Raw genomic sequence first — 23,546 nt, 5'->3', positions numbered from 1 at the left:
GACAATGATCTGAGAGAAGGACTAAGGCAGTAAAGTACAAGATGCTGGTTTTGGAGTGTTAACTTCTAGTCCAGTATTTCCTCACAGTATTTCCTTTCCTCCCTTTTGGAATGTTAATGCGCATTCTGTGGCATTGTATGTTGGAGGTATGTGATCTGCTTTTTGATTTTGATTTTACAGGAGTTTACAGTTAAGAGAATTCTTTAAGTCTCAGAAGAAGCTTTGGGCTTTGAAGTAGTCTTGAGATAGAAAGACTATAGGGACTTTAAAGTTGGACTTTATGTATTTTTGCATTATGATATGGCTTAAGTCTATGGGTCCAGGGAGTGGAATGTGATGGTTTGAATAAGAATGGCCTCCATAGGCCACCATGCTTCTCACCATGATGACAAGAGCTTAAACTGTAAGCCAGCCCCAATTAAATGCTTTCCTTTGTAAGAGTTGTCAAGGTCATGGTGTCTCTTCACAGCAATAGAACACTGACAAGGACAGAGAGCGATGAAGACATCACATGAAAGGCAGCTCAAGATCTTTAGTTGCTCAGCTTATGTCCTCCATAGGGGAAGCTCATGGAGGGGTGTGGTGGGGTCCACAAAGACTATAGCTGTGGGCAGCGAATGAAGTCCAGAGTGAATGTGTATTATTGACATGGACACAGCCAAGTTAAGGACCTCAATCCCTCAGACTCATGGAAACAGTAAGGCCTTCCCCAGGTTAGGCTTAGGTGAATGACAAAGCTTCCTCTGGCTCAAGTACAAGTGTTGAGAAATGATTAACCTTTAGCTGTTGTGGGAATTCGGTCCGTTCAACCAATGGCTTTGGGGTGACAAGCCCTAGGGTATGGTCTTGTCTGCGTATGTGACTGGATAAGAATTGAGGAAGAGGGGTTGTGTTCTCTCTCTAGGGTGATCGGAGCAGGAACAAATGATGGAGAAGCGTGACTTGTGATTGGTTCTCGTGACTTGTCCCTTGGGCAGGACAATGACAGCTGGGTTATCAGTGGCGTCTACTATGTTCTGTATTCGTGAGTGTGTTATTCCCATTGCACATCTTAATAAATTCTTGAACAGGCTTTTGTGGGCTCTGACTTCATTTAGCTTTAGCTAAGATCAGTGTGATGACTAATCTTGGTTAATCAACTTGACGACATATGGAACAAACTAAAACTCAAGCTGCTGCGTACATCTGTAAGAGATTTTTCTTGATTGCCTCATTTGAGGTAGGGAAGACTCACCCTAAATCCTGGCTACACCTTCTGGTGGCAGCCTATATAAAAGGACATGGAAGAAGGACGTTTTTTGCATTTGCCTGCATGCCCTCACTCTCACTGGCAAGTTCATCTACCCTGTTGCCGAGGCACTACTTTCCTGGAAGTAGAATCCTTTTTTTCAGGGTTCTAATGTATACTGAAGACCAACTGAGACACCCAGCCTCATGGACTGAACAACTATCAGATTCTTAGCTTTTCCATTGGGAAGACAGCCATTATTGGATTAGCTGGACCACAGAGTGTAAGCCACTCAAATTAATCTCACATACATTAATTCTATCAGTTCTGTTTCTCTAGAGAACCCTGATTAATATAAGCAATGTGTAGAAAATATGGACCACAGCCTCCTTCTCCCAGATATTTATAGCCTGAGACTGCTCCCCTACAGAGACCTCCCACCTAGACTAGGTAACTGTTAGGAACATAAGTGAAACCATTTTGTGTTTGTAGAATAATAATAATGTGCTGCCTCTAACATTGGAGCTTGCCACCAGGAATCTCAGATAGAAACTAGTCCCTCTCCATCAAGGCAATATCTGATGTGTTATGGACTGGTCATAAGGCAGCTAGCTCAGATACAACCAAATCCAAGACAGGCATTGGTTGTGCTAATGAACTAAGCCCAGGGTGGCATCAATATGTTGCAGGGATTTTGTCTGTGTTGTGATCTGATGTTCAGTGAAGTCAGGCTTTGGTTCAAGAGGCGGAGTTCACATTCACCTGGTTGGAATGGATCAGGGAGTTCCCCAGCAAATTCAACAAAGAGAGGCCTTGGGTGAAGAGGAGGCAGGGCAGAAGGATGCTCGGGCCCTTTAAAGCTGTGAAGTGGATGGTGACAGCGTGTATCGCAGTCGTGACTTGTCTCAGGTTTATCCTTATATTTTCCCTTGAGTTTTATTATATAATAAATGGTAAAAGAAAACGCATTGTTAATATGTTAGTGAACCAGCCTGAAGCTGTGAGGCCCAACAGAGCAAAGCTACTGCCCAGTGAAACGATACGAAAATTGGATCTTTGGAACTGCCTTTAGGATAGCACTGCAGTGCTCCGGAGACATGGCTTCTCTAGCCTCTGCATTGATACCCATCAGCAAGAGGACCTTGAGACTGGACTCAATGCCTCTGGCTTCAGTGACTGTTGAACTTCTGGCACCATTGTTGAGGTCACACATGCCTGCCTGTCATCACTACTGCTGGTTGGCACTTCAAGGACCTTCTGGAATTCCACCAGTGCCATCCCTCTGGCTTGCCACAACTGAAGGACTTGATTGCAGTCGTGGGTTGAGCCTGCAATGCTTCAGAAGCATCCTCACCAGAGAAGACTCCACACTGGAACCCTGCGGCAGCATTTTCTGATCAACTAAGGGTTCCTTGCTTAGTGAGATGTTTGTCTAGTTTTTATACTAGCATGGTATTATAATGAATGCTTACGTGGAGTAAAAACAAGAATATTTGTTTTTTTTTTAAAAAATAACTTATCTAACTTTATTTTTATGTGCATTGGTGTGTTAGTGTCAGGTCCCCTAGAACTTGAGTTACAGACAGTTGTGAGCTGCCATGTGGGTTCTGGGAGTTGAACCTAGGTCCTCAGGAAGAGCAGTCAGTGCTCTTAACTGCTGAGTGGTCTCTCTAGTCCGAACAAGCATATTTGAAAGACAAATCTTGTGTGGACACCCTAACTGCAGAGCACCTCACAGACCACTGGCGGGCTGTGTGTTCTAACCTCGTTGTGCTGTGCATAATAAATTGGCTGAATTTCCTGGTCGTTTCATAGGTGCACTCCATCAGAGTGAGCACACAGCCCACTGCATTCCAGCTTTTCTGTATGGATATGTGTTCAGGTGCCAGGACCAAGCCATGCAGGACATGGCATCTAGCCTAGCTCCCATCACTCTCCATGCTTCCATACTTTTTCTGGGCTACTGAACTGGTTCAGGGTCTTCTTTGAGGCACAGAGCAGGCAGGGGAGGAGCAGGTGCTGACTTCAGAAGCAGAAGGTAGACTTCCTGGGAAGTCAGGCGATCTGCTTCTGTTCTGTGAGGTGGGGTTGAAGAACCTCAGAGAAGAGGTCCAGGACCTGGCATTCCCCCGCTTTCTGGGCCTCAGTTTTCCCACCTGTAAATTGGGCCCAAGAGTTGCTGTCTCCCAGGGTAGAGGGAGGATCCAGTGTGAGCTGTGAATGCTTGTCTACAGGTGAAAGAGGCTAGGTTGTCATGGAAGGGAGCCTCCATGTCTACACAGGGTGGAGGGGTCCCTGCGTTCAGTCACCGAGGAACAAAGGAGCACATGCCTGAGCACTGATAAACCAGCAGGCAGCTGGCTGAACAATCTGGGAGGCAACCTTGACTTTGCCCAAGCCCAAGACAGAAGCAACCTGCAGAGATGGACTCCCGGGAAAGCCCACACCCTGGGAGAGATAGTGTTGGCAAGAGTGGGGACAGTTAGGGTGCCTGAGGGGCCCCCTCTGCTAGGCAAGAAGCTGAAGGGAGCAGGTCAGTGGTGATTTAGTCTGGCGTGTGTGGTGAGAAGAGGGAAGAAAGCCTGTCTTCGGGGCAACATAGGACTTCCCACCATTGCCAAGGCTCAGTATCGCTTTTGGAAGAAGGTTCCCCAACCAGGCAAATCCTATTTGCTCCCTTGAGGGACCTCATGGCAGCTGTTCTGAGTGGGATCTAGGGAGGATCTGTGTGCTGTGGGACCTAGCCTGTGCTGTGGGCACACTCACACAAGCGGAGTTGGCTCCCAGAATTTTGGGGGTATGCACTGGTGTGTGTGTGTGTGTGTGTGTGTGTGTGTGTGTGTGTGTGTGTGTGTGTATGTGTGTGTGTGTGTGATGTGTTGGAGGCTTGAACCCAGGGTCTGGTGCATGGGAAGTCATGCCATAGCACTGAGATCTGTGTAGGCCTCTCTGGGACCGTTGAGGGGTCTTCAGTGGGGAGGTTGAAGGTCAGGTCTTCTAGTCTCAGGCAGAAGCAGGCTGCTGGGCTGACCTGAGTGGAGAAGGCGGGTGGGGCTGACTGGATTGGAGGTAAAGTGAGGAGCACAGGGAGGACGGAGGACGTTGCTGTCTCTGGCAGGAGGTCCTTCAGTGCACAGACCCCTTAATGCCCCTTGTGCTTTCAGCCGGGACGGGACACATTCAGGCCCTTTGCTGGCAGTGTCCATATGTCACCCCTGGGACTTTTGGGATCATGCTCGCTCGTGGAGGGAGGAGTGGGCCCTTTGGAAGAGGGTTTCTGAAGATTCAACTAGGATCAGGTCGAGGGCTCGAGACACAGGGTATGGGGCACTGTGGTCACCACAGCTACGGTGGCGGGCAGGGGCGGTGGCGGGCAGGGTGGAGAAGGCGGGGCATCTCGAAGTAGCTGAGCCGGGACCAGTGGCAGCTGCAGTGTGTCCATGGGGCTGGGGCACAGTTGGCACAGTTGGCCGGGTGCGAGGCTGCTCCAGGTCTCTTTTCCGCAGGAGGAGCGGGAGCAGATGCTGCTCCCCACGAGGGTTGTCATCCCTCCCGGATTGGAGAAAGGATACAGGCCCGCCAAGCAGCCAGAGTACCTGTCCCGGTCCCCCACGTGGCAGGTGACCAGGACGCAGACCTGGCGGCGTCCCCAGCGCCGCCTGCACCCCCAGGCGGTCCCAGGGTGCGGAGCTCAGGGGCGATGTCACTCAGCAACGTGCAGCCCTGGGTCTGTGCGCCCGGCCACTGCAGGGACACGCGGGGTGGGTGTGATGACAAAGGAAAGGAGGGGAGGGTCGCCCCGCGGGTCTACAGTCTCTGATCTGGGGCAGCAGTTGGGCAGGGGGGAGGCTGCGGCCGCAGGGCACACGCGACAGGTGCTGCGGGTGGGCAGCGGGGAGGGCGCCTGGCGGCCAGCTTCCCAATCGACCCCGCCCCTCCCCCGCTGTACGTGGCTCAGACACTTGTAGGATGAGAGCAACGGGCTAATTTTATCCGACTCGGGCTCAGCAGGAAACCGACGCTGAGGCGGGGGTAGTTCTTCCGGGCAATTAGCCCGGGAAGCCTGAAGCGGGGAGCAGAGGGGGAGGGCGTGGGGCGTCTTGGTCCGGGTCGGGGCGTGGTGGTCCCTGTCCTGTCCCCAAGAGGACCTAATTTTGGCGCCGATTGGTATGCAACAGGTCACTTGGGCCCAGAGGAGGAAAAGATATCTTGCAAAGAAGATAGTACAAATTCCTTCTTGTGTCTTAATCATTGTGTTTAATTCTATTCCTTTCATACCTTGAGTTCTTGGGCTCTGCAGCGTGCCAGACACACAGCAGGTCCCTAGGAAACATTGCTGATACTGATATGACCAGAAAAACCAGACACGAAGCTGTGTGTCTGGTGACCACTAGAGAGAGCTGAAAGGCAAGCATCTAAAGGCCTTTGAAGCACAGCCTCCTCAGTCCTTGAAGGAGGTAGGTATCCAGCCCCTTCCCTTTTGTTTTTCTGGGGTCTTGCTATGGTTCAGCTTATTAGAATTTCACAACTTGCTTCAAGCTTCTTGTTCTAAGTAGCGCCCACCCTCTCCTGGTACCAGCTGTCAGAAACTGGGGATTTGTAATCCCTGTCAGCTGGCCTGCTCTGTTTCTGTGGAGAAGTGGTAGGGAGCTGCTGGCTGCCTTTTCAGACATGAAAAGGCCCTGGGGGAGAGCATATGCTCATAAAAAATTATAGGATTCTACAGCTTTGAAATCTAATGATCCTTAGTGATCAAACACAGACTGAGCCCTGGGGGGTCTGGAGGAGGCACTGAGGGGGCAGAAGATCTTGGGTGAGAGAGCCTGGGGCCTGGCATCGGGACAGAGTAATTAGCCTTAGTGGGAGGAGGCCAGCGGCCCGAGGGTGTCTGCACTGAGCAAGGAGAAACAATAGCCAAGAGCTGGGTGGTAAACCATCCTCTCTCAAAGGACACCAGTTCCTGCTTTGTCGCTGTTCTGTCCAGCACAGGGACAGAGGGAGCTGGATTTTATTAGTACCTCTTGGGTTGTTGGGAGTGGAAGGACATTTGATTGAATCAGGTTTCCAAGGCCAAGGCTGCACAAAGGTGACTGGGAGGGAGACAGAACACCAGGGCTATGTGTGGGTTGGGAGCAAGGATAATGCTGAAGAGATTGGGGTGTGCTGAAAGTGAGATTTCGCTCCACTTTTACTTTTGCTCTGAGCTAGTGCTGTTGCTGCTCCTTTAGGAATGAGCTTGCTGCACAGTGAGGTGGGCATGTCCTCAGTTTGCTCTGTCCCCGATGAGCTGTGAATCTGTACGAAGAACCCCTCTCCTAGCTCTAGCCTCACTTTCCCCATTTAAAATCCAGATAAAAAACGAAGACTAGGTTTGCTCCTAGCTTTGACAATCTTGTCTCTCTCATGGATCACCTTCCACTCCAGCCTCTGTGACTGTGGCATTGTGTAGCTGAGATATATTAACCTCTGTAAGGACCCCAGCAATAAAATAAAGGAAGACAGCTGGGGGTTCTCTGTATTTGCGGATTTGCTGTGTGGCGCTTTTCTATCAAAGTGGTGGCCTAGCCTTGACGGGGCCTCCATTCCAGCTCAGCCAGTAATTATGTCCTCATTTTGTGAAGTAACCACGTCCCCCATTAAAGAGTACCATCGAACATTTCAGTCTGAAACAGTTTTCCCCCCAGTTCCTCTCTTCCACTGTCAGCTTTCCTGGAGTGCAGAGAACCAGACAGAAATACTGTTTGGAATGAAACTTCAGTTGTGAAGCCAAATTTTCTGCTGTCAACCAGGTTAAAGCTATGGCACCCTTGTAGACAACATACATACTCAAACCAAACGTTTAGATCTGTTTATTTTGTTCCAAACCCCTTGAGGATTTAAATGTCCCAGGTCTCAAGCTCTGAAATTTGGTTTGTTCTTTTTGTTTTAACTGTGGTGCCTAAGAGGCTACTTCCTATTCTAAATATTAATACTGTGATGCCTGGGCCAAACAACAGTCTCTCGGAAAGCACACAAGCCCACATGCGCGCGCGCGCGCGCACACACACATACACACACACACACACACACACACACACACACACATGCGTGAGAAAAAAAATTGATACCCTGCCAATGTTAGGCGACACCTGAATGGGCAGATTTGGGACCTGTGAATGTCTTTCCTCCATCTGGAGAGAAGTGAGTGGCAGCCTGACTCTTAAGAGCTATCCAGCCATGGGTAACAAAAGAGGCACTGCACGCTCATTCCCCCCCTCCCCAGCCCTTCACCCCAAGTGGCTTGGAGGGGGTGGGGCGTGGGGCAAGGACGAATGGAAGCCGAGGCATTGCAGCTCCGATGTTTTCAATGGCCTCTCCTGGGAGTCACAGGGCTCCTGGGGCCCAGTTTCTCCTGTTGCACAGATGCTTGAGCTGACAGGACAGTAACTCCACCCCTTCCTGTCCTCAGAGCCAAGAACCAATGGGTTTTCCTTTGGGGAGTTGATAAGAGCTGGACTGGGACCAGCGGAGGGGGGCTCAGGACTTTGGCCTTGAATGAAACATCAGAGGCCAACTATGCCCCAGCTGCCTGTTAGTAACGGAAAAACTCATGTGTGGGGACCATTGTATTCTTTGGAGCCCCTCAGAGCAACCTCATCCTCCTGGCCTTGGGATGACCCTGGCTTGGGGTGGCAAGTTATTGTTGGGTCCAAGTAACAGCCAGGGATGCCTGGCAAAAGATGATGAAAGGGTGGGTACAGGAACACAATAAACAAAGGCTTAGAGAAGAGAGAGAGACACACACAAAGACAGGGAGGAGAGAGGCTGAGTTCCTAATGAGGTGAGCTGTGCAACTGGACCAGGCTGGCAGTGCCCTTTGCCTCTGGCCAGGGGCACTTGGAATGCTCTTCAGTAAGACTGTTGCCCAGAGCCTGGGTGTAGGGCAGTATCTGGCACCAACTTCAAAGGGATGATGGTGGTCCAGAACTTCCTTTTTCTGGCACCTGTAATACCCACTCAGTAGAGTGGCCCAGGATGCCTAGAATGGGGGACAGACTGGGTGGTAGAGGCTAGGGTGGCTTCCCCTTCCGAAAAGAAATTGTCCAACCCTAGGTGCAGTTGCTGCCTATGTCTTTTTGGGACAGGTACACAATGAGGTTTTTCTCCTTTTCTTTCTAAGTTCATTTCCTGGCCTGGCCCAGGTGGAAATATTGACCTGTTACGAAAAGTGAGAGATGGAGGAGTTGGTCCTTCACCAAGTCGTTAACCATCGCAACATCCCCCATCATGCCAGTGAACTGTCATCATTCCTCCTGTGTCTGATGAGATGAAAGGAGTTTCTTCACATTTGACAGGTGGCTACAAGGATGGGAAACTGGGAAGGCCTCTTGGTTCATCTGTCCAAATCAGTGATACACGAAACTCTGTAGTGTTTAAGATCCCTTCCCTATGTGATAGCCTGCTCTTCCAGTCTATAATTATATATCAGTTTGAGCCCAAAAGTGAGATGTAGCTCCGCCTGAGATGAGCAGGATTAGTGCTAGTGTTCGGGATGGTCTGGGCCAAAATGAAGCCAATTGGCCCAAGCTCTGGGTCCCTCCTTTCTTCAAGCACCTATGTGTCTATGACAGTAAGAAGAAATAGAGGGGAAGAAGATAGAGAGGAGGCAGTAGAGAGAAAAGAAAAGGAAGGGAGAGGGAAACAGATGGTTCACAACAATTTCACGGGGTTCCGCAGAGCCCTTAGGAGCGTCAATCCAAAACAAGGTCCTTGTCTCTTTTGGCCTTCCTGCCCACAACTCCCAAATGGCTCCCAAGGATGGATGGCAACAGATTCCTCAGCAGAGGCTTGGGTCTCTCCCACTGGGTTCTGGGGACACAGTAGCACCTTTGGCAGTTGATTGTAGTGGGTAACTAACAAGCTGGGGCCAGAGGTCCCATTCTCCTCCTCCTCCCCCCAGGGGGATAGAAAGTATATGGAGAGGATCCAAAGGCCAAGGGGGTGATCCCACATTTTCCCAGATCCTGGAAGAAGGGCCTGGCAAGTTTCAAGGCATTCACCGGGGAGAATTTGGTTAACGAGTTTGGAACACTGAGAGTGTTGGCTCAGAGGAGATGGTCAGGTGGCTGAAATGCTGTGTGTACAGGGTTGGGAACAAGTGTGCTGGTGGCAAAAATGTAAATGCTGAGCAGGGGAGAGTGGAGGGGCGGGGCGGGGCGGGGCGGGGGAGCACACCATGGCAAGACAGAGGCGTTAAATCGGCTCTTCAGGAGCTGGGGAGCCGGGCAGCAGTTCTCCGTTGGGGTCCGGATCGTGGGACAACATCTTATCCTTGCTGGAATCTCTCTGCTCTTTCTTGAACATCCTTTGATGCATCAGAGGGACAAAGAAGAGGATTACAGCCCCAATGATGGGGGGGACACCGGCAAAGTAGAAGGCCACATGGTAGTCACCAAAGCAGTTTCGAAGAAGGCCTGAAAGGGTCAAGAGACATGAGCTTAGTTTAGCTTTTCTCTGCAACCCCGAGATGCTCTCTCTTCTCTTCTGGGGGTCAAGCCAGTGCCAATCAAGAGTGTTGGCCTGTGCAGCCCTAATTCAGGAGCTCCTTCAACTTCAAGGCTAAATGCCTCTGAGGTGAATATCATTAGCAAAGACGCTAATGAAGCTTCTTTTAAAGTTTCCGTGTTTGTCTTTCATTAAGCTAAGAGCCACCTTTCAGTCACTCCTAGGGCTGGAGTTACAAAGGAATTGAGTTCAAAAGACTCAAGAGAATGGTTCACGGTGGAAGTCCCCAGCCCCCTCCTTCCCACCCTTATATTGTTCTTGTGGAGCAATTCAGCTGAATTCCTGTTTTATTTCACATTTATTTATTATTACTGTGTGTGTATGATGTGTGTGTGGGCGCATGCATTGCACGGTGATCATGCAGAAGTTGGAGGACAACTCTACATTCCAGAGATAAAACTTAGACCAGGAGGCTTGCGTGGCAATCACTTTACAGCCCTCCTCTTGGCCTTTTCTCTGAAGTTCCAGTTGCCCTAGGAAGAAGCTGAGCTGAATGTGCCTGTCTGTCTTCTTCCAGTTCATCTACGCATGAGTCCTTTGGGTTCTTCCAGCTACCAACCCCATGGGTGTGTCTGATTTGAGAAGCTGACCTCAGAAGCTAATAGAAGGTACCTCGTTGTGAAGATGAGTCCAGAAATACTACCTAAGAAAGGCCAGAAGATGCTTATCCTTTTGTTTACTCAGGAAATAAGCCAAGTGGACAGAATTGTGCATTCTCTGGCTCTCTTTGGGTGGGTAGAGGCTCCTTTCCTAGTAGTGCTCCCACTGCACCAGAGCCTGGAGTGAAAGAATTGCCACGGTCACACGGTGCTCTCACAATGCCTTGCACCTAATTGGTGTTCAAGGAGTGTTTTGTGAATGCGCTCATTTGACAAGCCCAGGGGAAGTGAACACATGAGCTGAGGTTTGCAGTAAATCCTGGAAAGGAGATGAAGTTCTCTCTTGACTGCTTTTCCGCTTTCTTGTACTCACTATGCTCTTCTGGGAGGGTGGAGGGAGCAGTTTGGATGCTGAGATGTCACAGCAGCATTTTGCCAGCCCTGGAGTATTTCCTTAATTCAATCTCTACTATGGGTTCAGTTCCAAAACCGGTAGAGGAAGAGCAGGAAGTGGAGGGTACCTATAGTTTTAGTAAACCCAGTCAAGCTAACTTTCTCTTTTACCACTTCCTTTACTCAACTACCTTGAAGTTAATCACTTCGTTGTGGAGAGAGTAAAGAGAAACTTGGACCAAAGTCAGTGTGGTGTGCATACCTAAAAAAGTATCAGTACTTGGGTGGCTGAATCAGGAAGATGAAGGATTTGAGGCCAGCTTAGTCTACCGGGTCAGCCTAGGCTGCACAGTGATCGGGAAGGCTACCTTTACTTTTCTTTCTGCTCTCTAGAAGGAGGCACACTGTCTACAATGAAATGCTAGTGAAACGTATACAGCCCTGGACAACCCATGCCCGTGTATTGTTTAATCTCTTCTGTTAGGAGTTTCATGCACTCTAACAAGGATGTTTATACAGAAGATCAAGGGGAAAGAGGTCTCAAGCAGAGGTACTCCAAAGAGCTAGGGGCCTCCCAAGGAAAACAGGACTCACACCTTCCTCAGAGATCAGCCTCACCTGCAATGGGAGGGCCAGCAATCATCGGCAGGGCCATCATGCCCAGGAGGTAGCCAATGGCCTGTGAAGCCTGCATGGGTCCCACCAGCTCAAATGCAATGGGAGCCATGATGGTGATGAAGAAGCCATCACATAATCCCAGGAAGAGGCAGACAACGATAAGGCCCCAGAAGTCCTGGCACAGGGGGATCATCATGGACATCAGGCCCAGGAGCAGGAATGAGAGGACCTAGAGAAACAAGAGCCCGAAATAGTATTTCTTTTCTCAGATCTTCCTTTCTATCGTCTGTAAAATGGGACTATGTGGGGTATCAGCAGAGCGTGCAGTTGGAGTATATTTACTATGTACTCAAGTCCTGTCTAAACCCTTCACTGGGGGATCTGGTCTTTAAGAGAGCGCCTATGCAGCTGAATTTTAAAAAAACAAAAAACAAAATAAACAAAACAAACAAACAAACAAAAACTTGTGAGAGGGGAAGGACATTGCTTTGCCCATAGCCAAAGAAGTTGGTCTTTGCAATGGATGCTGAGCAAAGGGAGGAATCACTATTTCTGCTTTCTGATCCTGAGACAGGGTCTGGGATTAAGCTTTGTTCATGTTCTCAGATCAAGTAAGGCATGGGAGGAGGAAGGGAGAAGGCAAGGAAGGCTTGCATGATGATTAGATGGGGGTTTCGATGCAAAGTGCAGCTTATTAAAATGGAGAAGGAGCCAATATCCATCTTGGTTGGGGTAGAATTTAGAAAATACCCGGGCCTGAGAGAGACCATTGGGAAGTTGTCTCAGGTTTTCTTATGCTTTAGGATATGGCCCACATAATCTATCTCTGATATTTCAGGCATTGTGGCTCTGAGAACCTTTGAACTTGGCAAGACTCTCTGAGAAGGCAACAGAGAGGCTGTGCAAAGGAGCTAAGCCAACATTAAGGTATCTGCAGGGTCCCGAAGCAGCCCAGGAGCACTGACGAGTCACTGCGATTTCTTTGGGCTGAGAAAAATGACTGCAAACTGAAGAACCTGTCTTTCTTCTGAAAACCACCCCCCTTCTCTCTCTGGTTTTTAATTAAGGCCATTTGCAATCAGTGTCTGTGAGCCAGACTGAAGCCTTGGACTGTGGGCATAGAGAGGAGACCCCATTCCCAGCTCACTGCAGCTGGTCGAGCCAGGTCATGTCAGGGCCAGATCTAAGACCTGATCTGCTTACTAAGGCCTTAGGATGCCCACAGATTTTCCAAAAGCCCACAATTGACCAATAGGCAGGAAAACATACCCAGGAACACAGAAGAAACACAAGTCAAATCTGTTTCATGACCTACAAGATTGTCTGTGTTGTTGCTGACAGTAGTTTTGTTAGGTTAGGAACTGGTTTCTGGAGAAGATAATGCCATCTTAGAATGTCTTTGTTGGGTGACTTTGAACTTGGTCCAGGCCATTTTGAGGTAGTTACATAGAAGCTAGTAATAAGAACCGAGCGGCCCCAGCTTCTCCTGTAGGAGGTTGACAAGCTACCATGAGCTAAAATCAGACCCACTTATCAATCAAGGCGATCATGGCAGTTAAGAGTTCGTATCATTATATACCACAAAGGACCCCATTAACTGATCTTATTTAGCTGAAATTGCTAACTGTTGTATCTAGCTCTCTCTTATCATCCTCCACGAGGCCTTGTCAAGGCTTGGAAATTTATAATCCCTCCTCAAACTGGAATGCAGCCTTCAAAAATGGTCTCAAATGAGGTCATTTGGCAGGCTGTTTCTATTTCCTTTTTAACAGACTATTCAGGGGCTACATGTCTGGCATGTTGGTTGGCTTTACTAACTGTAGGGTACCACAGGGTCTATGGGGTGGCTTTTGAGGATCTGAAGCTATGTGCCCTCCTTTCCTTACCCAGGCCTAACTTCTGCAGCTGACACTGAGAGCAAAGGAGGCCACCAATTCCCAGGATGGAGCATCTTGAAAAACTGAAAGGAAGTCAGTGGCACATACCTTTAATCCCAGCACTTGGGAGACAGAGGTAGGCAGATCTCTGTGAGTTCCAGGCCATCCTGGTCTACAAAGGGAGTTCCAGGACAGCCAGAGCTGTTACACAGAGAAACCCTGTCTTGAAAAACCAAAAACCAAAAAAACTGAAAAGAAAGAAGCTCATCCATTGTCTTGTGCTTTGGTCCTAAAAATCTCAATTTTCTTTTTGAAAAGGTGTGTGTGTGTGTGTGTGTGTGTGTGTGTGTGTGTGTGTGTGTGTGTGTGTGTGTGTGTGTATTTGTGGGTTCAGATGCATGTGCACATGTAGATATACATGTGGAGGTCAGAGGACAACTCCATATGCCCACCTCAGGAAGGCTGTCTACTTCTTTCGAGAAAGAGATCTTCACTGGCCTGAAGCTCACCAATTAGGCTAGGTTGGCTGGCTATCAGCTCCAGAGACCCTCCTATCTCTCCCTCCCCAGTGATGTGATTCCACGTGAGCATCAACATGTGTGTGCGCACGTGTGCGTGTGCATGCGTGCGTGCGTGCGTGCGTGCGTGCGTGCGTGTGTGTGTGTGTGTGTGTGTGTGTGTGTGTGTGTGACAGTGTGCATGTGGAGGTCAGAGGACAACTTTGCAGAGTCGGTTCTCTCCTTCTGCCTTTATGTTGGCCCTGAGGATTGAACTCATGTGGCAAACACCTTTGCCCACTGAGCCATCTTGCCATCCTCTCTTTTCTTCTTGCCAAGCTTTTAAAAACATGGCTTCTGATGGTCAAACACAGGTCCCTATACTTACAAAGAAAGCAGTTTACTGTCTGAAGCATACCCATCCCAGCCCCAAGCCCTCAAAATTCATAAAACGAGGGAGTTAGGCTATAAGGTGGTGAAGATGTCTCAGCTATGTTCTAATGTTATTTTCTATCACTCTAAGTGGTGAAATTGGTCTAGTACAAGGAAGAAAATGGGGGAAGTCAGCAGAAGTCCTGGGCTCTACCTAGCTCAGCCTCATAACTAGCTGTGCCTCCTTGTCCCTTGGAGCTCTAAACAGCACAAAAGAAAGCAAAACCAGCCTAGGCCCTGCCTTTCTGCTGGGAACTGTAGTGACAGAAGCATGTGAGCTACAGCACCAGGCAGAGGCTGCTGCCTCAACGCAAAAGAAACTTCTGGCTCAGTGCCAGCTTGGTCTCATTTTCTGAACTCTCTAGCATCTTGAAGCTGCTGATACTGGCAGGGAAGACCCATGGTGGGGGACATGTGAAAGAGGCTGGAAGAGCACATATACTCCTGTACAAAAAGCCATTCAGATATTTGCACAGGAATTAAATATCTCATAATTTGTTTATCCCAGTTACAAGCCCTTGGTTTGACCTTAGGAAGTTCACTTATCTCTGAGGCTTGGGCCTGCTGTCCATCATTTAGAGAAAGATAGGTATGGTAGTTAGATTTTTTTTTCAACTTGATACAAGTTATCTAAAGAAGAGGGAACCTCAAATAAGAAAATGCTCCCATCAGATTAGCTTTTAGGCAAGCCCATGGGACATTTTTTTGGGGGGAGGGGAATTTAAGACAGGGTTTCTCTGTAAAACAGCCCTGGCTGTCTTGGAACTCACTCTGTAGACCAGGCTGGCCTCAAACTTAGAGATCCACGTGCCTCTGCCTCCCGCGTGCTGGAATTAAAGGTGTGTGCCACCACTACCCTGATGCCTATGGGACCTTTCATTGATCGATGATTGATGTAGAAGGGTCCAGCCTACTGTGTGTGGTATCATCCCTGGGCAGATGGTTCTGGGCTCTATAAGAAAGCAGGCTGAACAATCCAGGAAGCAGCATTCTTCCATGGCCTCTATTTCAGTTCCTGCCTCCAAGTTCCTGTCCTCACTTCTGGTCATGATGGACTATAAGCTGTAAAATAAAATAAACTGTTTCCTCCCCAAGTTGCTTTTGGTTATGTACGGTGTTTGGTTATGTATAGTGTTTGGTTTTGTATGGTGTTTGGTTATATGTACTGTTTGGTCATGTATAGTGTTTGGTCATGTGTGGTGTTTGGTCATGTATGGTGTTTGGTTATGTATGGTGTTTGGTCATGTGTGGTGTTTGGTCATGTATGGTGTTTGGTTATGTATGGTGTTTGGTCATGTGTGGTGTTTGGTCATGTATGGTGTTTGGTCATGTATAGTGTTTGGTGATGTATAGTGTTCAGTTTTGTATGGTGTTTGTGATGCATGGTGTTTGTGATGCATGGTGTTTGTGATGCATGGTGTTTATCTTATCGGTAGAGAGCAAACTAAGACAATTGGCTATGAGAAGCATGCTGCACAGGAGCTCAGCTCGGCCACTTCTGTAGAAGAAGCCGGTCTCTCAGTTTCTCCTTCAGTATGATGCTAGGTTGGCCTGGGTGGACCACAAGGGAACCCATACCTCTGGGGAAGCTGTCACCAGCTCTTGCAACCAGCAGAATTAAATTCCACAGAAAATTATCCATGACACCTGACGGCATTTAGGAACTCATTTGGCACTGCCGAAGACCGCTCTCCACTACAAAGGTCAGGGCCTCTCAGAAGTACCTTCAGGGCTTTCCCAGGAGAGAAGTGAGCCCAAACTCAACCTCTTTCTGGTGGGTAATTTGTGACTGCTTGTGTTCTGTGGCTGCCTTTGCTTTTTCACAGGGCTTTACAGTCTGGCATCTCCTGGCAAGCCTGGTTGCAGGATCAGAACCATGAGCCAGGCCAGGAAGGTACTACTGCTGCTAGGTAGACAAAAAAACTGGCTGTATTCAAACCAGCCAGAACCCAGGCCACACAAAGGGATCACTAGAATACCTGGGTACTCACTGCCCACCGTGTGAGGACATCTGTATCACTGTCAGAAGGGCTAAACTGGGTCACCGCTGTATTTGTTTTGATGCTCACTTTTATGATAAGTTAGGAAAGGGGAGAACTATTCTCACTGCACAAATAAGACAGTGAGGGCTAGAGAGAAGGAGTAAGGTTTGTTTTTTTCTGGCATGATTTTGGTGTTCACTGGTAGGATGAAATTTCAGGTTTGTTTGCTTGTTTGAGAAAGGGTATCTTGACATAGCTCTGGTTGTCCTGGGACTTGCTATGTAGATCAAACTGGCCTTGAACTCACAGAGATCTGCCTGTCTTTGCCAGGGATGGCATTGCAGAGCCAGTGCCTGATGCTAACTAAGTAGCTCTGGAAATTCGAGAGGTGACAGACCTGGGCCTGGCCTAGAGGAGAGAGAGGCACTATAGAGTGGTTCAGATTTCAGGATAGCATAGGGAAGCAAACAAATCCTTACTTGGGGACACATCCAACTTGGGGCCTGAGTTTTCCATTTTAATTTGTTGGGCTATTATTAACACACAACTACCTGTTATATGTTCTGCAAGGTTCCATATACACGGCTCTCCCTGACTCTCTACTCTATTTTAGTGAAGGAAGGAGAATAAGGATGATTGTCTTTAAAAGCAGGGGAAACTAAGGCTCAGAGAATTTACCTATTATGCGTAAAGTCGGGGCCCAGAGAACTATAGTGGCCCACCCTACATCCTATCCCAGAGTACAGGGATAACCTATGCTAGGCTGGGGACAAGTGGACACTCACCTGCAAGTATATCTTCTTAAGTCCAGGAATGGAGTCACTGATGTGGCCTGACACAAGACGTCCAAGGCCAGAGGTAGCCCCAATACACACCAAGAGCACCCAGGTCTCCTTGATTTCCTTGAACTCATCTTCCACATATTTCGTCTGAAAAGCATAACACCAGGACCCCCAGAACAGGAGGAGAAAGAGGAACTGACTGGTTAAATGCAGGACTATCCAGAGTTTTCTATCACTTATTTCCCTGGACCAGGACAAGAGTTTCTGATTAGAGTAGCACCTCCCTGTGTCCCCTAGCTCCAGGAAAAGGCCCCTGGTTGCTTCTAGAAACCACAAAGGCTACTTATCCTAGACTCTCTGGAATTTGGGCTTTTGAGAAACAGTCGACAGGGATAGGCACTTCCAAGCCTTCTAAGCCCTGACAGGACAAACTACTTAGAAAATCTAGGTGTTCTATGACATCCCCATGCAATGACTTCAAATTGACAGGCCAAAATATCAGGTCACTAGGAGATAAGGGCCCACCTTTCAGGCAACTCTTTCAAAGTATACTTTAGGAAACACAAGGTCTACAGGCTAGGGCGGTGTAGCTCAGTGGTAGATGACATGCTTGGTAGGGACAAGGCCCTGCATTCCATCCCTAGGGCACCTGCACATCCACACAAAACCTCACAGGCCGCAGAATAACAGCTGCTCTGCAACCAACAGCTCTGTGGCCAAGAAAGTGTGGTGGGTGCTGGTTAAACAGAGCTGAATGGGCCTGTGAACTGCAGGATCTATCACTATCATGAAGAGATTACTACATATGAATCTAGAGATTTCCCATACATGCCATTTCCTGAACAAAATCATTTGACCCCAGAGACCAGCATTCCTCAGAACAGTCTTTACAAACCACATCTTGGGTCATTTGAGCCATTCTTACAGCGATGCTTATTTCCCTCAAAGCCATCTATCCAATTAAACATTTTGTTTTCAGTACTAGGGATTAAACCTAGGGTCCCGTGCATGCTAGGCAAGCGCTCGACCACTGAGCTAAATCCCCAAACCCAAAGCTCTGCCCTTTCAATGTCTCCCCCTCCCCTTGGACTCCGGGTTGGTGGAGGTCAGCTTCTTCCTCACCAGGTGGACATAGGGGACGAAGTAACCAAGGGCGGCGGCAGCGATCCCAAAGGCCCAGATGCGGTAGGTGCGCTGGCGGAACACGCGCATGTTGAAGTACTTCTTGAACTGAGCCACAAAGCGCTGTCGCAGCGTGTGGGGGCCTCTCTTGCTTGGGGTGTCCTGGGAGCTGGGCAGGAGTGGTCGGTAGGTGAGTGAGAGCAGCGTCAGGATAAACATGAAGGTACTCAGCACCTGGAAGGTTTGGGCCAGCTTGATTTTATCCCCCAGCATTTTTATAAGCAAGGGGAATGACATGGAGAAGATGCTACTTCCTGCAGACACCACACCATTGGCTAGACCTAGGCGACGCTGAAAGTAGTGGCCCAGGATGACGAGTGATGGCTGAAAGGCGAAGGAGCAGCCACAACCAAAGAGAATCCCATAGGTGAAGTAGCGCAGGCTTAGGGAGCTGTGGGAGAAAACACCAAGAGTTAGCTTCAGCAGTCTGATGGCAATTTACCTGCCTCCCTCCCTTGCCCTTGGAAACCTCCATTCCTCCACCTTTACCCATAGTCCTCCTTGCCACCAATCTGTAGAGCAGATAGGGAACCTCTGAACCCCACTTTGCAGATGGGGATGCAGAGGCCCTGAGAGGTCATTTGCCTAAAGTAACTCCAGATAAAAATGCTTGGCTTTCTATTTTCTTTCTTTCTTTCTTTCTTTCTTTCTTTCTTTCTTTCTTTCTTTCTTTCTTTCTTTCTTTCTTTCTTTCTTTCTTTCTTTCTTTCTTTCTTTCTCTTTCTTTCTTTCTTTCTCTTTCTTTCTTTCTTTCTCTTTCTTTCTTTCTTTCTTTCTTTCTTTCTTTCTTTCTTTCTTTCTTTCTTTCTTTCCTTCCTTCCTTCCTTCCTTCCTTCCTTCCTTCCTTCCTTCCTCTCTCTCTCTCTCTCTCTCTCTCTCTTTCTTCTTCTTCTTCTTCTTCTTCTTCTTCTTCTTCTTCTTCTTCTTCTTCTTCTTCTTCTTCTTTTTAAAGTCAGAGTTTCTCTGTGTAGGCCTGGCTGTCCTGGAGCTCACTTTGTAGATCAGGCTGACCTCGAACTCAGATTTGCCTGCCTCAGCCTCCGAACTGCTGGGATTAAAGGTTTGCACCATCATGCCCAGCAGCCTTAAGTTTTAAAAGACTAGCCAATTGAGTAAGACTATGAGGTCAGACCCCAGCCAATGGAGAAAAGACATAGTTACCACCCAAGTTCGACCAAAAACCAAGTGCATCTTCTTTAAATGTGTGTCAGCTTTTCCGAATGCATTCTCTTGATCAAGAATAAAGTTTGCCTTGGACAGGCACTTAACAAAAAGCTTGGCCTTGGGACACATGTGGTGGCACACACCTGTAATCCCAGCACTCAGGAGGCTAAGACAAGAGTATCAGGAGTTCAAGGGCAGCCTGGACTACACAGCAAGACTTTGTCTCAAAACAAACAAAACCAAACCAAAACAACAACAAAAAACCTCAAATCTTGGACTTTAATACAGATCTGTGTGATTATAGCATCCCATGAAAGAGGATTAAAAAAACAGAAAAATAAAGAAAAAACTCAGAAATGGGCTTTGCAGAGGCTAGGTGAGGGGCTACAAGGAGTCAGCCTATGCCTTAAGGAAAACAGTTTTACTTTACTTCCTACCTAGACACCATGAGTAGACTGGGGGACCAAAGTTTTATTCCAAGTAACAACAAAGGCCTTCAAAGAGCCAAGATTCTGGTCTTGGAAGGTTGAGCTGTTCCTTAGGGTTCTTTGGTGTGCCATTATTCTCAGGGCCCTTAATATTTCAAAGACTGGCTAATTAATTATCTCAGGAGAACCTCCTTTCTCTGCATCCTTGCCCAAGGTCCAGATAGTCCAAGTCTTTTATCTCAAGCTCCACGTGATGTATATAGGGACTGTGAGTTAAGAAGTCCCTTTAATTTCCAGAATTCTGTCTCTGTTGCTGCATATAATATGGATTAGTTCCCTTAGAGTAAGAAGTCGGCTTGATTGCTAGAGAAGTTAAGCCTCAAGTTACGGGCCTGGCTGAGAAAGACAGGCCGTTGCTCATAGGCCCTGCTCTGCCACAGGCCTCTGTAACAGAAGGCAAAGTGTTAGAAGGGGAAAGGCCATGGGCAGGTCAGTTTGGCTAGCCATCTACCCTCACACAATACTGGCACAACCTAGTGAATAGTTGTTTTCTTTTGGATGCTTCCATATATTTTGCAATAGTCCTTATCTGGCCATTAAATTAACCAATGTTCTTCTTGTTTTTCAGACACAGACCCAGCTTTTATACCGAAGAACTGGACTTGTGCTGCACTGCCAGTGGCCCCTTGATTCCAAGAAAACTATCATCACTGTTGCCTCCCATCTGCTCATAGTTGCTGACCGTGAGTAGGGGGCTTAGTTTAGTTAACAGGGGGTTGTCTCTACTTTGAACTTGTAGCTAAGCTGACTGCCTCTCTTCTGTCAGGTTTTCTGGGGGAAACCATGGGATTTAGTTCAGGGTGCTGTGTGGTGAATGTTTCTAACTGGGCTCCAGGATGGGAGAGCCTTCCTTGAGTTGGGCCTGCTAAAGACTCGTCAGCGCTGCCTGTGCTCTGCCCTGTTCCAATCACCCAAAGGGACTCAGAGCTCGACGTGAGACAATAGGAAGAATGACTTCAAGTTTGAGCCACAAGCAGAATCATGTTCTCCCTGGACACGAAACCATCCAGAGAGTTTCTTGGCTCTGAAAATGTTCTTACAGAAGGATCAAACAGAAGAGGGGGCCGTGGGCTAGAGAGAAAAATGCCTCCTCCAGTGGGCTGAGATAAGAGCGCCAGGAGAAAACACCACATCTAAGTGCATTTCCCTCCTGTGCCGCGGCCCATGTGGGCTGCGAGGGAAATGAGATCCTTATGCTGCTAATTTGTTTACACTTTGCTGTGCTCTGCCTCAAGAAACAAGCCTCGGCTATGTAGCACTGAGAGGCCTAGCCCATCCCCCACAAGAATCTGGTACCAGCTTGCCGGGGGTGGGGCAAATGAGGCTGACCACCAGAAGGGTCCTCAGAAAGTGTAGAGCTGCTGCCTTGGGAGGGCTGAGAAGGTTCCAGGCAGGATATGGTTCACCCTCTCCCTTGTCCCAGTTGGATGGGTTGGAACCAACACACCACTGCACGCCAAATCTAAGCTCTGCTGGAGGGTAGTCTGGGCAGCCGGAAATGCTCAAGTCATTAAGACAGTTGGCTCGCTCCCATTGGGTCTAGCTGAGACAGAGCATGAGTCTCATTCTCCACTGTGTATGGAAATTTCAGCCCAGAGAGCCATGGCTTTTTCTGGGGAGTCATCCTCAGAAAGCAAGTCTCTTTCAAGTTAGCTCAGTCTCCATTCCATGTCACTGTGGCCATGTTCATGTCTCCAGGCCATCATTGTCCTATATCAACCCAGGCAGACTGGAAGTAGGAGGTACCACGGCTTGCAAAGTGTACGGCAGAAAGTCCACAGACTTCTTTAGGAACCTCACATTTCTCTTGCTATAGGAGAGGGTCTTTATTCTCCCCTTCTCTTTACACATGCTTGTGCAGGGCTGACAGGAAAGAAGGCACAAGTATATGTGTAGCCTGCTCACCTAGCTACATCACTCTATCTACGAGTGGGATAAACAAATCTAGGATTTGAGTTTCAGCTTGGTTGCTGGGGTTTGGATCTGTACTTCAGTGGGTAATGTTGCTAAACATCCTTCTCATGCCCAAGACATGAGAATCCCTCTCTGTCTCATCCACCCATCTTTCCAGAGCCAGAGCCACCCAGAAAAAGGCCAGACATGCTAACTAGCTGTGTGCTGAGATTATCTGGTTTTCAGCTGAAGATTCATTTGGGAATGCTAGGTCATTCACATTAGCTCACTTAAGTCGCTAACTTCTGGGGAGGAAAGGCAAGTCATGAGATGTGTGCCACATTAGAGGGGAGCTTGGAGAGATCTGAAGAAACCATGTGATCTCTTAAAGATACAGAAAGTGAGGCTCAGACAAGAGAAGGATGCTCATCAATCACTCCATAGCTATTCAGTGATCAAAGCAGGACTTGAACCCGCTCTATGAACTAGCAGACATAGGCTCCTCACAATATATTGGAAGTGGGTATTCCTTGCAAATGTATCCTTCAGACTCCATATAAAGTGAGTCGCACTGCATCCTGAGTCCTGGGAGCAAGATCTTTGAGGGCTCTACATGGCCAGAGCCACAGGGGATTCTGCAGTGAGAATCGTGTTCCTAGCTAAAGCTCCCCCCCCCCAAGAAGCCAATCCTCACCCTTGGAAAAGTAGGCAGCCACCCCAGGCCTTACCTGGTGAAGGAGCTGGTGTGGAGGCCAATGAACGCAACCGCAGCCCCGGTGGTGGCTGTGATCCGGCAGCCCAAGCGGTCAGTGAATATACTCACAATGGGAGAACAGAAGAAGATCATGCCCATGGCGAGGGCTGCGACCCATGCTGCAGAGAAAAGGAGCACAGAGACACTGGAGGTTACTGTCGTGTCTAATGCTGCTGCTGCCACCTCGCTTCTTCTCTGGCCTTTCCACGGGGACACTGATATCCAGAGTGGTATGTACACAGGGGTGAGGTATGAAACAGGACCGAATTGAGATGCTTGGATTCAGGGGTGAGGAGGGGTAGGGTAAGCTTTAGGATTGGGCCAGGCTTGTTTCAGTCCTTGGAATAAAAATCTAAATGTGAAGATTAAGGATCAGGAAAGATCACAGCCAAAAATGCCCCCCCCCCCCGTCCCCCGGAATTGTACTAGAGTATAGAGTAGATTCAGGATCAATCTGATTTTCAGGAACTCTATGCAAGACGGCCCATGTATGGCAAATCTCTGGCCTCCAACCTCACAGTTTATCTTATTTCTAGAGACGTCATATCGGTAACAGCCCTCGGCGAGGAGGAACATTGCCCTTTTACTCACATTCTTCCAGCCCATTTCCCCTTGCTCAGCCCTCAGAAGGAAAGCCCAAGTTCTTTGTTTGTTTAAAAGCTGTTATCGGGTTTCATCTTGAGCCTCTCTCTTCTAGGTTAAATAATCTGAGTTCCTTTAAACTTTTCTTTTCAGCTTTAATTTACTTTTGTAACTCTGTAATTATTTTCAGAGTTCTTCTCTGAACTCATTCCAAGACTTCATCATCATCATCATCATCATCAAAAAACATTCAGTGAGTGTCACCTGAGCAAAGGCACTGGGCCAGCTTCTTTCTCCTTCCAAGTGAACAACCAGAGTGGGCCCGAGGGAAGGGCCACTCCACTGCCTGTGCCTGCCTGTGTCTCGTACTGTAGCGCCTAGTAATCTGTTCTCAGGAACCGTCTTCACTTTGCTAGGCTGCGGTTCTGAGTTCTAGCTGCCTAGCTTCAAAAATCCTGGCTCAGGACAGCAAGGGATCTGGACATTCATTTCAGTTTTACCCATTATGATATGTGGGACGCTGGGAAATCA

At 48.3% G+C, this 23,546-nt stretch overlaps 1 protein-coding gene across 1 annotated transcript in view; it reads right to left on the bottom strand.

Annotated features, from left to right (window-relative positions):
- Positions 1–7,062: 7,062 nt before the first annotated feature.
- Slc16a2 (solute carrier family 16 member 2) overlaps positions 7,063–23,546 on the bottom strand; it is a 122,647-nt gene continuing 106,163 nt past the window's right edge. The window contains exons 2-6 of the mRNA XM_006991572.4: positions 22,408–22,552; positions 18,075–18,525; positions 16,956–17,099; positions 11,383–11,611; positions 7,063–9,681 (exon numbers count right to left, since the gene is read on the bottom strand). Coding sequence (XP_006991634.1) covers positions 9,461–9,681; positions 11,383–11,611; positions 16,956–17,099; positions 18,075–18,525; positions 22,408–22,552 — 1,190 coding nt within the window. The 3' untranslated portion in view covers positions 7,063–9,460. The remainder of the gene's footprint in view (positions 9,682–11,382; positions 11,612–16,955; positions 17,100–18,074; positions 18,526–22,407; positions 22,553–23,546) is intronic.

The sequence above is a fragment of the Peromyscus maniculatus genome, chromosome X (genome assembly GCF_049852395.1).
Source record: "Peromyscus maniculatus bairdii isolate BWxNUB_F1_BW_parent chromosome X, HU_Pman_BW_mat_3.1, whole genome shotgun sequence".
Taxonomy (NCBI): Eukaryota; Metazoa; Chordata; class Mammalia; order Rodentia; family Cricetidae; genus Peromyscus; species Peromyscus maniculatus.
This window is presented reverse-complemented; position numbering and strand designations above follow the sequence as displayed.